Genomic DNA, 13487 nt, shown 5'->3' on the forward strand with positions numbered 1-13487 from the left:
ATACTTTCCTGTGATGAAAATTATTCAGAGCAATTGCCCTAAATGTGTCGGGGACTTAACTGAATGCAGAAGCTTTAAGATAGTTTTATCCCTGTAAAATACACTGGTTATAAAACACAAGAATTGATTTATTGTGTAATGGTTTCTTACTAGCATTTGTGACAGATAGGTGTTAGGGATTAGAGCACAGGGACTTAGGGCCTTGTTATATGATGTTTTGACTCATCTGAGCTGGTGTCCCCACTGGTGAGATGAGACAGGCATTTATCTGTCCAGACAATGCAGCAGTTTGCAGCCCAGTGTGTATGTGTACATGCTGATGCTACCAGAAAGGTCTTTGCTTGACATAATACTCCTTACTTGTCTAACCTTCTCACCTGGCAGTTCAGATCAGCACCAGAGTAGTCACAAAGGAGCAGTGGCAAGTTGGGGGACAAAAGGGAGAGTGGCAGTGTGGCAACATTGCCTGGAGGTGTTTTGAACTGCCAGGAGCTGCATTTGTGAGTCCCTATCCAGCACCTGCATGTGATTCACTATGTCACCTTAGACAAGCCAGGTAACCTCAGCCACCTTCTCAGGACTAGGAAACCTCCCCACTGGTGTTTAGTAGGCTGTACTAGCCAATGTGATCCCAAACAATAGAGCAAATGTAGGTGTTTGATCCACTAATACATTCATTCAATTGACCCTAGCAGAGGTGTCAGCATTAGCACTCCAGTAACAGTTTCAATTGGTACATAAAAAATAACCTAATACTCACTAGAGAGGCACCTCCATCTCCATTGGCAACAGAGTTAAAATTTATGATATGCTGTGGTCCTTGATTTTGTTAATAAACTGTGAATAAGGATTGTGCAGGTCACTTTAACCTTTTTTTAAGAGGAAAAGGCAGTAAAGAAGTAAAAGGTGGTTATACCTATACATGCCAATGGCATCCACCTTAACATTCATTCTATTCACCAGACAAGCTATGTGTTCTGTGGGAAACCATGTGAAAAATAGGAAATCTAAGGGTGTACAACCAACCAAAAGCATTTTACAACAGTAGCTCACCGGGTTCTATTAGTGCAGAATTAATCATGCAGCTGCAGCACTGCACCTAAACTGCCAACATCTCAGTTACTTTCCCACATTGGCAGAGATGGGAAATTTTGTTTTCCAGAGGCAAGAGGTATTATTTAGTATAAGGTGGGGTTTGGGTGAGGCCAAATAAAATGATCCATCTTCTCTTTCACACCCAGCCTGGCAGAATGTCTGCCTCTGGTGCCTGCACAGGGAAGTTGGGAAGGTGGAACCCCACCAGACACAAAGTACCCAGCCCATTTATCTCTTTCCCTGTGTGAATGGGATTGCTCTAGCTCCTTGAATGCTCTTTGATGTCTATATGTACATGTATATACACTTACATGGATCTGGCCTTTCCTGGTGGATTCTGAGTCTGGCAAGGAAGAATATGGAGGAAAGGCTCCATCTGGTTTCCACTTCTTGTAGTACCCAAGTAGGGTGAGATTTTCTCATCATTCTTACCCTTTCTTTCTCTTCTGGTTTTGTTCCATCTCACACTCTGACATAAGCTGTAGCAATACAAATATAACCTTTAGTGGGTTTTATCTTCCACTTACTGTTCTGGCTCCTTACTAGAAATTGCAGTAAGGAATGCAGGTGAGAAAATGTTTGGTGATGTTTGGTGATGTCTGGAATCTGCCAAAAACTGAATGGAATTTCAAAGACAGGGAAAAGCAAATTCACAAGACTCGAGGTAGTCTTTGCTCAAAACCATGGAGAACTCTAAAACAGGATTTTGAAGCCTCTTAAAAAGACCTTAAGGATTCTAGACAGTAGAAAATAATGAAAATAAGTATAAGTGTTGGACAAACTGATGGTTGTAAATAACATCCTTTATAACTTGTTAGTATTTCTTTCAGAGAATTTAATCTTATTCTTGTATTTAATAATTCAATCTTACATTTAGTAGTATTTTTATTCTTATATTTACTTCTGGTAATTAACGTCTTGACATCTACGAAGTTATTGTGCAGAATTAGTTGATGTGGCAAAAGAAAAAGCCAATTTCTGTACTCTTTATGAGTCTTTTTATTTTTCATGTTTATTAGTTCATTCCTGCAATAGCTATAAAAAGGTTGTCAAATATGAAATAATTAATTTGGGAATCATTAACCCAGTACGAACCTGATCATTCTTAGAAATCAGCTTCAGAAGAAGTGTTTTCTCATATTTAAGTTGACAGCAGTGGTCAGGTTCTCTTCCTTTAGGCTCAGTTATCCAGATATTAATCAGACTGCATCTTAAAAGTTCCACACACGCTAGCTGATTTTAACTTTTCACGTCTTGTAAGAATGCTGGAGGCTGTCTCTACTCATTTGGTCCCTTCTGAAAAATATGCCACCACTCTTGGAAGTAAAAGCTGTTTCACTGAAGTCTTCCCTGAGGGATTAATCATGATGAACTGGTTTAAATGTTAGAGCTCCATGTCCATCAGGAGTCCCACTGTAATATCATCTGTAGAAAATGAAAACTCTTCAGACTCTACAAGTGAATAAATAGCATTTGTTACTGTCCAATGGGAAACACTGAAAGGAGCTATAATGAGTATTTTATTCTTACAGAACATTTAGCCCTTGTCCACCATGCAGAGGATCCCCTTCAGTTCAGGCTGGTTCTCAGCTTTCATTAATTATTTGGCAGTACTATGTGAGGGTTTTCCACTCTTCTAGAGCAGCTCCTGTTCCACTGCTGCTTTGTGCTGCTCCCTCAGGAGCACCTGCAAAAAGCTCACCATGGAAATTTCTAGCCTGTTTGGTTGCTTTGGGTTTTTATAATTCTAATTTGTGAAGAGGTGTTTATGATGGATCAGTTCCATCACTGGGTTGTTTTGTTCAGGAGACAGTCTGGAGATTTTTTAACAATGTGCTGGTGAGTTTGTTGTGCTGTATTTATTCATAATCAGAGCTCCCACCAGCCAACTGGTGAGCTGTTTAACTTGTCAGGGAAGATTTATTTAACTCGATTTCCTAAATATGATTAAAAGAACAGTATTTGAGTAAATATTCTCAGAACTATTACGAGACGCAGGACATTTAAATAGGTTAAATGACAAAGAGCTAATAGAATCACAACTCATGCATTCTGACAGAAAGGAACATTGTGCTTCAAACCCAAAACTCCCCTCGGAGAGGCGGGAGGGAAACACCAGAGGGTTTGAAAAACCAGTCCCAGGTATCCAGGGAACTTCACAGGCGCTTTAGAATCCTTCAGCCCTCACTATTTTACACCTTGTGTTAGACTATACTTACAAACTATTTGGGGCTTTTTGATTGTGTTCGTATTTCTGGGTAGAAAATGTGTAATATTGGGCTACATTGCCTCCCTTCGCCTCAAAAAAAACCCTAAAGAAAAAACGAACCCAAAGCCCCAGGAGCAGAACTGAATATGAATGTGCTTCGGGATCATTCCGTTGATCTTTCCCAGTGAGCGGGGACAGCGTATTGTTGTTCCTTTAATCAAAACTCAGGTTCTCTTTGGGGTCGGAAAGAGGGTTTGGATAAAGGTGTGACACCGCCTTTACACCCCACAAACCGCTGTCCCCATGCCCATGCCCGCTCTCATGCCCATGCCCATCCCTTTCCCCATGCTCGCCCTCACGCCCTTCCCGCCCCGCCGCTCGCCCCGCCCAGCTGCGGGCACCGCCCCGCCCAGCTCTGGGCAACGGCCTCGGGGCCGCCGCGCGCCTGCGCCGCCTCCTCCAATGGAGTTTGAACGCTTCCGAACCAGCCACTCCGGAGGGCGGGCGGTGCCGCGCCGCGCTCCCATTGGCGGAGAGGCCGCGGCCGCGTGGCGAGCTGCGTGGTGGCCGAGCCAATCAGCGCGCGGCGCCGCGGCACGGCGGGGGCGGGCACAAACGGCCGCGGGGCGGTGGCGCCGGCTTTGAGTCGCGGCGGGAGCGCGGCCGTGCGGGGTGAGGGTGCCGGGCTGTGTCGGCGGCGGTCGCGGGGCTCGGGTCGCTGTCGCCGGGCTCCGGTGGGCGCTTAACAGTGAGTGAGCGGGTCGGGCGCGGGGCTGAGGGTAGCAAGCAGCCCCCCTGTCCCGTGAGGGCTTTCTCCGCCTCTCTATTCTTGGTTGCTGCTTTTAGTCACTCTGAGGTGCCCCGAGCTCAGCCGCGCTGGTTTGAAAAGTAAATGAAGAATTGTCGCTGACGCCTCGTACGGAGCCGTGTGTTTTCGCAAGGAGACGCCACCTGAGGTAGAGCTGTCAAGCGCAGCCCGAAAAGTATAAACCCTGTTGTTGCCAGGAGATTCATTAGAGCGAGGTATTATGATCTGCTCTTAACTGCATGGAAATATGTCAAAATAGGACCGAATGTTTTTAAGGGGTATGTTCAGATCAGGAATGCCGTATTCTAATTGCTGCTAAGCCTAAGAAATGCAATTTCTTTAAAAGGGACTCCTACTTAACCTCTGGGAAGGCCTCATGGTCTGTGTCTTTGTGTTTCAGGTACAATAGTTTCCATTTCATGTGAAACAAGAACCCGGCCAGGATGAGCTGGGCTGTGGAGGAATGGAAGGAGGGTCTCTCCCCCAGGGTCCTGCAGAAGATCCATGAGCTGGAAAGTCAAGTGGATAAGCTTAAAAAGGAGCGTCAGCAAAGGCAATACCAGCTAGAGACTTTGGAGGCAGCTTTGCAGAAACAGAAGCAGAAGGTAACCCAAAATGCCATTCTCCATGCCAAACACTGTTATAAGTTTATTTTCTGGTGGTTGTTGAGTAATGGATTAGTGTTTTGTTTCTTCTCCCTGACTGAAAGGAAAGGTGACACAGAATAATGAAAATGTTTATCTTAATGCTTATCATGTTCTTCCCTCTGTTTAGTTCATTTTGGCTGTTAATGGTATTCCTGCTTCCTGTCTGTTTGGCTTGTATACTTTGAGGTTTTTCTGCAGCTCTTTATGATTAGGAAAGTGAACATTTTATTGTTATACCTGTTAAAATCTGTGATAACGACTGGGCCTGCTTTATATACCAGAGCTGCACTGTTGTCAGCCCCTTACTACAGATATCTATAATTTTAGTTTATGTTATTCCTTAGGTTTTTTTTTCCTTGTAGTGACTGGGGGTTAAGGATTTGGTGTTTCTTTTTGGTTTTAAGGCTGTAATTTTACACTTCAGTTAACTCTACCCTGTCAGCCCTCTAACCAGAGGACTAAAGACCCTAATTGGTCAGGGTTCTGCCATGTTTCAGGTCAGCAATGACCTGTTTGGTTCAATTTTATTTTGTAGTATTTGACTAGAGCTCAAAGACAATTTACAAAGATTGCCTGTTATTCCCTTTAGATTGCTACAACTTTCTAGAAAATCTTAAGGCTAGCAGTTTTCTGTGAGTTTTTTCCTGTGAGTTTCCAGGAAATTGTTTCAACCATTCCAAGGAACAGCTGTGCTCCCCAAACAAAAAGAAGGGGTGCTTTAAAACTCTCTAAAGGCTGCTAAAGATAGGCCAGAAAGGGAAGTGAGATGATCATTGAAGAATGTGGACTAATGATGATTATTAGTATTTAGGGATTGGTTAATTTTTTGAAGAGCTTGTATCTCATCAATAAATATAAACTGTTAATGTCACTGAGTCGAATTTTAGGAAATGTGGGTTTTGTTCACATCCAAGAATATTTAAACAATATGCACATCTGAGCATTTTAGAGCTGTCATGATTTGGAAAATAACAGTGTGTAAGTGTAAGCTTTGTCACTAAAATTATAAAAGTACCAAAGTATAGAAAGGAGTTGATAATTTCAAAAATGTCTCTGTTCCAACTAGGTAGAAAATGAAAAAAATGAATCTGCAATACTAAAAAGAGAAAACCAGAGCTTGATGGAATTGTGTGATAATCTTGAGAAAGCAAAGCAGAAAATTTCACATGATCTTCAAGTAAAAGAATCTCAGGTCAACATTCAGTCAGGTCAGCTGAATTCCTGCAAGAAGGACATTGAAAGGCTAGAGCAAGAACTGAAAAGGTGAGGACTTGCTGTATGTCTAACATATTTACAATGGTTATTTTGTAATTTTTTTTGCTCATGTCTCATATATGTCCTTATAGAAGCAAATGAAGAGGAAGCTATGTTTCTTTTAATTTTTATTTTTTTCTCTTTGATTTTTGTGAAAACTTAAGAGAGTTGAGGTATTTGCCTGCTGTGAGAAATAATACAACATAATTTATGGTATATAGAAACACCAGCTTTGTGCAAGGAGTTGCTGAGATCCACCAGTGAGGAATCTAAGATTTTGTGGAGATTCCACAGGGTTGATAGAACCTCACTAATGTTCTCTGTATTTGCTGTCAAATGTTGAGACAAAGAGGTTGTGAGCTGATGATATGTGTTCCATTTATCTATTCCCAAAGTCTGGTTTGCTGAGTTCTTGCTTCCCCTTTTATTACTTTACTTAACTGTTAATAACAAAATATCAGTTGCTGCATGTACTTCATTCTTGGCAATAATTTCTGATTTTGCATTTGTCTGCATTTTGTTTGGTATGTGGTCATTTGCCACTTCATCCCAACTGACAGTCCTGTGGGAGAGGAGTTCTTGGTGTTGTGTTGTAAAAGAAGGGGAAAATAAAAAAGGCAAATGTGGGGTCACTGATGCAGTAGCCTAAAGCCTGGAACCAGCATCTTACCATGGTTAAATGGTTTAATTGGATGCCCTTGCAGCTCTTCAAGCTCACAAAAGTCACTGTAATGTGTTGTCTGCTGTGGTGTTAATGGAACACATGAAAAATCCACTATTGAGTGGAGAGTATTCCTTTGCATTTCATGAAGTATGCATAGTTTTCTGAAAGTGTGCAGTATCAGAACACAGCAATTAAAAGTTGTTTCCTGCCATAAAGATGCTTCCTGAAGAGTAAGAGTTTGATATTCTCAGTGCTTACAGTGATTTGGGTATGCTTAGCTGAACTACAGCTTCATACAGTGAGATCTCAAACAGTTCTAACAGACTTTCATCTGCTTGGGGTTTGATTTTGTGTTTTAGCTTTGACTTCTGTGTACTTGATTAAATATGTTGGAACTCAAAACATATTAATATTTTTGTGTTATACCACCTATAATTTTTCAGTGGAGGTATCTTGACTTGATCTTTAAGTTCTTTGAATCATATAATTTATTAGTATATGTTAGACTCTTTAAAAATAGCTCATTAACTTTTTAGTTTCTATTCTTAATTTATGCTGCTGCTTCTTTCCTGAACAGATGCAAATGTGAGCTTGAGAGAAGTCAGCAAACGTTGACTGCAGGAGATGTATCATTCAGTGACACTCCACAGAAAAGTTTTACTGCTCCTTTAACACCAGTTCAAAGTAATAATGGTAAATTAAACTTTTCTTCATCCAGCACAGATAGCTGACTGTCAGTTTTCTTGGAAAGTTGAGTATTTTGAACATTACACCTGTATTGAGTTGCCTAGACTCCCTTATGAAAGTTATTATGAGGGTATCTAATTTGTAGCACCCTAGGTTTAGGTTTAAAAAATTAGTTTTAAGAATTATTAGTGCAGATTAAATATTGTATATTTTCAGTGCTACCTTGAGGAACATGGAATAGTAATGAGATCCTTCAATAGACTGCAGCAATCTTTTGAATGCCTGTTCCTGGTGTCAGCTCTTCATGTTGTGGGGAGCAAATTTCTTTCTCCTTTTATCATAGTTACTTTAACTAAAATGCGATCAACAGTTAAATGTGTTATTTCTTTGGAAAATTATTTTTTTGCTTAGGCTGTTACTGTGCATGGTAATCTACACAATTAATGCTCTGTATCCATTTCAAAGCATCACTTCTAACTTCCAATTAGGGACATCAAAAATATAATATTTGAATAAACTGGAAAAATGAAAGGAAGTTTCCTTAAGTGGAGATTCTGTAGCCAGACTTTCTTTATGCTGAAAAACCTTGATGTGTTCAATATTATATGTGTTGTTTACCTCTTTCAGTGCTATGAACAAATGTTCTGTGAGTTTGGCATCTCAATCTTACTCCAGTGGGAAATCTGAGATAATCTCTTAAACTCTTGTTCCTTTTACTTTCTTTATGCATACCTAAAAAAGGTGCAGTAAGTGGCAATGTCAAGCATCCCACTAAGCATGGCACTCCTGAAATGGGAATAAGATTAAAATGATTTACCTAACTTTATTTAAAATTGTATTTCTGGGGAGATATTTTCCTTTGAAAGCTGGAGTCTTAAGTTCATTAAGATCATTGAATCCTAGAATATTTCAAGTTTGAAGGTACCCAAAGGGGCAAGGAAACATGGCTTGATTGGATGAAAAATTGGTTGGACTAAGGCAGGTTATAAAGAACTATTCATCATGTCATTGTAGATGCTAAGTTGGAAGAACTAGAAGAAAAATACAAGAAAAAAGTACAAGAAAATAAAGAGCTAGAATTGCAACTGAGAACCATCCAGCTTAAGGTAAGTATCTCTTAGGAACTGTGTGATACCTAAGAAAGTAACCACTCAGTGAACTTGGAAAATGAAATGGAAAACTAGTGAAAAATGTTCTACATCATATAAAATATAATTTCCAAAGAAAAAAGATCATTAATCTGTGTGTACTGCCATTCAGAAGTAATTTTGGAGAATTCAGAAAAGCCATCCTCTTTGAATAAAAGAGGAAAAAAGGACATTAAAAATGAGAACACATCCTTCAGAAACTGGAAGTCTCCTGCAAGCAAGGACAAGATGAAACAGTGACAGTTATGCCAAGTTAAATTCCTTAGGATAATAAAATAGCCTTGAAAAAGATTGTGAGAAATAATTCACACCTAGAAAATAGGAACCCATAAATCTTTCAAACATATATGAAGGAGAAACAGTATTAGCTAATCTCTGAGAACAAGATGAATAAGATGTGAAAGCCCTCAAGGAAAAAGCCATTGCTTAAAGAAAATGTGAAATAATTTTATCTTTGATATTTACTATGTAAAGGTTTAAAACCTTTTCTATATCAGGCTCTGATATAGAGGCGTTGAATCTGTAGCACAGCCTCATATTGGAAAGTCAGAAGTAGTCGTAAATTAGATAGAATGAAGAGTAATAAAAATAATCACCAGATACAGAGAATATTTGCCCATTAATTGATAGGGCACTGCATTGTGGGACTGAATCACTGTGATGTGCAATGTTTTCTCATTCTTCTCTTGACACTGGAAGGGGACAAGGATGATGACATTAGAAAAACCACAGTGCTGCTTCCTGGAAATACAGTTTTGTCAGGCCAAATTTTTGTCCTGGGCAAATTGTTAGAAACATGACATATGTTTGTTGAAGCATGTGTAGGCATATGAAGAAAAGGTCAACCACATATTGATAAAGGCAAAGCATGCCTCATATTTACAGACCTTTTGGGATTTTTCTTTTAAGAATAAATCAGAAAATGTGTAAGTGTGACTTAGTGTAATGTTGTTGGATATACACTGATGAAAGGGAAAAAAATTGATAAGAGGCGTTCTTGCAAATGTAAAGGAAAAGATTGAGTGCAGAGTGGCAAAAAATGGTCTGTTTTTACTGGGGAATGGCTCCTCCTTTTCAGAGGAGCCTGAAAAGGCTTGGTAAAGAGAACTGTGCAATTCAGCATATTGATTAGATTCCTGATAAAGGCTTATATAACATGGTTGAAGACCACACAGTATTTATAACACTTGCAGTAATTAAGATGGTGAGTAAAATTCAGCTTAAAAAAATAAATAGTGAAGTAATACCTCAGGAAAACATAATTTGAAAAAAGGAATGCCTGATATATTTGGGCTACTAGTCTGTGATTCCAGGAAGCATTTGGTTGTCATTGTGGCTGGTTCTGGATTCAAACTTATGTCTCAAACTGTAAATTTAAATGGCATATTGGGGAAGTTGCAATTGGATGCATGGTTAGTTTTTTTTTCCTCTTTGTTAACAAGTTATTTTAGAGGATTATCCAGAATGCCAATGTAATATAGATTTTTCTATCTTGCTCTTTGTAGTCTTGGCACAGCTGTTCCTAGATAACAGCATATTCTCTGAAGTGACTGAGAAGTCACACTGGGTATTACATGGTTTAGGGGTTTAGTTTAAGAAAAAGTAATTCAAATGAATGCATTTCAAAATCCAGTTAAAGAACAATAGGGGCTTTACTGTTTGAGGGTTTGTTTGGGTTTTTTTCACTTAAGGAGGAGGAAAAAAAAGTCGAATTCTTTTTCTCTGTTTAATTTTTTTATGGGAAAAATATTGGAAGCTTGTACCTGGCAGATTTTATTATAGCAATTTTGGAGTATTCTGTTTGTAAGTTTAAATAATTAAATATCTTTTGAATTTACCTGTGAACTAGTAGAACAATATGTTGGTCAAATATCAGATATCTTAATCTAGACTTCTATTTTTTTTCTGGCAACTTAGTCTTCACTTGCCTGCAAAAATGTAGGCTTTGATTTTAAAAAATATATGAGTTAAATGATGGGATCTGTCTTGAAAAAGACAAAAATTCATGTATGTTACTCGTAAAGATCAAAATACTTTTTCTGGTATCCTGGTTTGTATTTATAAATATCAGCTATGTTGGGATACTTGGGCTAAAGTTATTTAATTTATGTAGCATTAAAAAAAATGTGTCAGGACATTGCACTGGTAGGTGCTGTGATGTTATAACAGTGTGGAATGATGATGGCCCCTTGGCTACTAATGTTAATGTAGCTATTTTGTTTTCTGTTGTATAAGGAGCTGTGTGAAGGTATGTCCTTTTCTTTTTTTGGACACAGAAAATGAATCAGCCTCATCCTCAGAGCTCTTTGAGTCACAGAGAGATTGCTCGGCATCAGGCTTCCTCATCCGTGTTTTCATGGCAACAGGAAAAGACACCAGCTAGAAACCAAGAAACACCTGCAAGGGGAAATTCAGCATCTTCCTTTCCATGGGATAAAGAAACAAATTCAAGTATTTTATCAGAGAAGAATGAGTTTGACAACAGCTTTGCTGAAAACTCAAATTCTTCCCTCATGATCCAGCTAAGAGCACAGAACCAAGGTATTTGATGGTCTTCTTTAAGAGGTGTGCAGGTAGAAGCAGGCTATTAAAATTAGTACTTCAGCAAGGAAAAGAGAAAGATACTTGTTGTTGCCTCTGGCAACTGGCCCTGTTGGCTGCTGGTGTATTTGCAGTGATCAGCCATACACAGAGATGACCTACAAGCTGTAGTATCTTTTACATAAGGTGTATGAGAAGTAGAAGGGAACAGTTTGTATTTTTGGGCTGAATAGGGACATCATTGAAAAGGAAAAATGCCTTTTTCCATTTATCCCATTGTTCATGGAACAATCTTCTTAAAACAGCTAAAAACACTCTTCAGGATTTCATTGCATGTCACTGTTAAATTCAATTCTGTTGTTTCCTTATTTTTTTATACTACTAATACTTTTGACTGAGCAATAACTGTCTTAAAAATCTGATGATTGAACATGCTTAGTGCATAACTGATTTGGTCTGTGATGGATGCTACTGGAAGCACAAAACGAAGTATGCTGCAAAAAGTACAATAAAAACCCAAGATATGATCTTGTATTGCACATACTGGCATGAAGAAATAATAATTCCTGATAGTTGTTAGAGAGGAGGTAGTTGGTTTGTTGTGGATTTGTTGAGCATTCTCTTGAGCCAGCTTTTGTACTCTTTGACAGCTTTTCCACTGTTTTACAGATCCCCGTACCCTTCAAACTCGTAATTCAAATACCTCACAGCTTCAGTTTTGGTGGCTTTTTCAACTTGGAAGCCATACAAATTCAGAGTCAGGAAGACAGGACTTTAAAAAAAAGCCAAAACAACAACAACAAAAAAGAAAAAACAAACCCCAAAAACCCAACAAAACTGGATAACAGTAATTCTGAGTAATGCTTCCTGTAGCTGACTTATGTTTTCTACTGTGAATTGTGTTTCTACTGTGTTGTGGTTTTTGGAAGATAAACTCTTACTGATATATACTGTGAGAATATTACTTGGTTTAGTTTTGGCTGTATGCAGTTTTGAGACAGGAAAAAGATTAAAATATGAAATGGGATATTTACAATTACCAGATAGTTGAAATGTCTTTTGGAAGCACAGTTGCCCCAAGCAAATGCTTGTAGTGGATATACTTATTTAAAAAAAAAAAAAAAAGATATTTCGAGTGACATGTTTCTGCATGCTTAAAAGCAGTAACAAAACCAAACAAAAATAAACCATCAGAGGAACAAATTGTCTTTGCTTTTGCAGCACTTGTTCCTGAGCTCTCATGTCTGTGTTCTTTCTCATAAGGTAGGAATTATTGATTTAGACTCAACTGTCTTTCAGTCTTGACAGTTTTTGTCATTGATGTCATAGTAGAAGACAGTTGAAACTTGTTTTAACTTGCTGAAAATTTTACAGCGTGTCTGCCTGTATGAGGAAATGGGGTTGTTATCAAACATTTAAAGTACTTGGAAGAGGTACCTTCCAAAGCAGAAAGTATTCTTAATCTTTACTGTTTTTTAAATTCAGAACTAAATTCCATTATTCAAGACCTAGAGCAGCAATTGCAAGCTCAAGAAAAACTGAAGAGGTCTCATATGAATAAGCATCAAGAGACTGAACTGGAGCTGGACAGACTGAAGTTGGAATTAACTGAGAAGGATAAAATTCTGAACAAAACCAGAGATAAACTGACTCAAACGAGTACACAAGTTGATCAAGCTGCCACACAGGTAAAATGTTGCCTCACACATCTAACTCTCCTTACAATTCATTGCCAGTATTCCTATGTGTCAGTTTTCAGCCATGTAGTAAGAAACAAGGTTCTCAGAGTAAGTTTCCTGAGAGTTTACTGAGGATCAAGTTTTGAGAAGTATGTGTTAGTTTGATATGTATTATATGTAAGAACATTAATACATGTAAGCAGTGCCCATTTTCTGGAAGGCTCTTATACTACCTAAAGAAATAATTTTCTTACTTGGGTAAGAGCGACTTAAATTCTGAAAAAATATTTACTATCAAGTTGCATAGAGCAACAATGACATCTGGTGGTGAGTTCTGACCTGAAAAAGACTGTTGTGTCTTTGGCTAGAAATCAGAATTTGTTGCTTATGCTACAGGATGTTGTAGGGGCCTAGCCCTTGTATTGTAAATTGCTTGTTTCAAATAATGTCTAGGTAAAACTGTAATGTGAGATTAAGAATATATACAGTTTCTAAATGGCATTTCACAGCCTAATCTTAAGGAGTTTGAATTCATAGTAAGAGCGAATAGAATAGTACAGCTTTCTTAGACAAGAATTTACAGGGTGTATGTAAATACACAAAAATCTGCTGGTGCTTAAAGTAATTCAAACTGAAGAAAGTAGCAACTATTTTCCTTGATTAATCAAGATGCGTTACCTTACTAAAGTTCCTTTTCACAACACTTAACAAATTTGGAATGAGAGCACAGATGTCATAATACCTTGAATCTTCAT

The 13487-nt window shown here is 38.5% G+C and overlaps 1 protein-coding gene across 1 annotated transcript in view; it reads left to right on the forward strand.

Moving 5' to 3' along the window:
• CENPF (centromere protein F) overlaps positions 1-13487 on the forward strand; it is a 47787-nt gene that overhangs the window by 8693 nt on the left and 25607 nt on the right. Inside the window, exons 2-7 of the mRNA XM_079298849.1 lie at positions 4513-4717; positions 5826-6022; positions 7255-7370; positions 8379-8470; positions 10789-11053; positions 12539-12741. Coding sequence (XP_079154975.1) covers positions 4556-4717; positions 5826-6022; positions 7255-7370; positions 8379-8470; positions 10789-11053; positions 12539-12741 — 1035 coding nt within the window. The 5' untranslated portion in view covers positions 4513-4555. The remainder of the gene's footprint in view (positions 1-4512; positions 4718-5825; positions 6023-7254; positions 7371-8378; positions 8471-10788; positions 11054-12538; positions 12742-13487) is intronic.

This window comes from Erithacus rubecula, assembly GCF_903797595.1.
Source record: "Erithacus rubecula genome assembly, chromosome: 2".
In the NCBI taxonomy this organism is placed as follows: Eukaryota; Metazoa; Chordata; class Aves; order Passeriformes; family Muscicapidae; genus Erithacus; species Erithacus rubecula.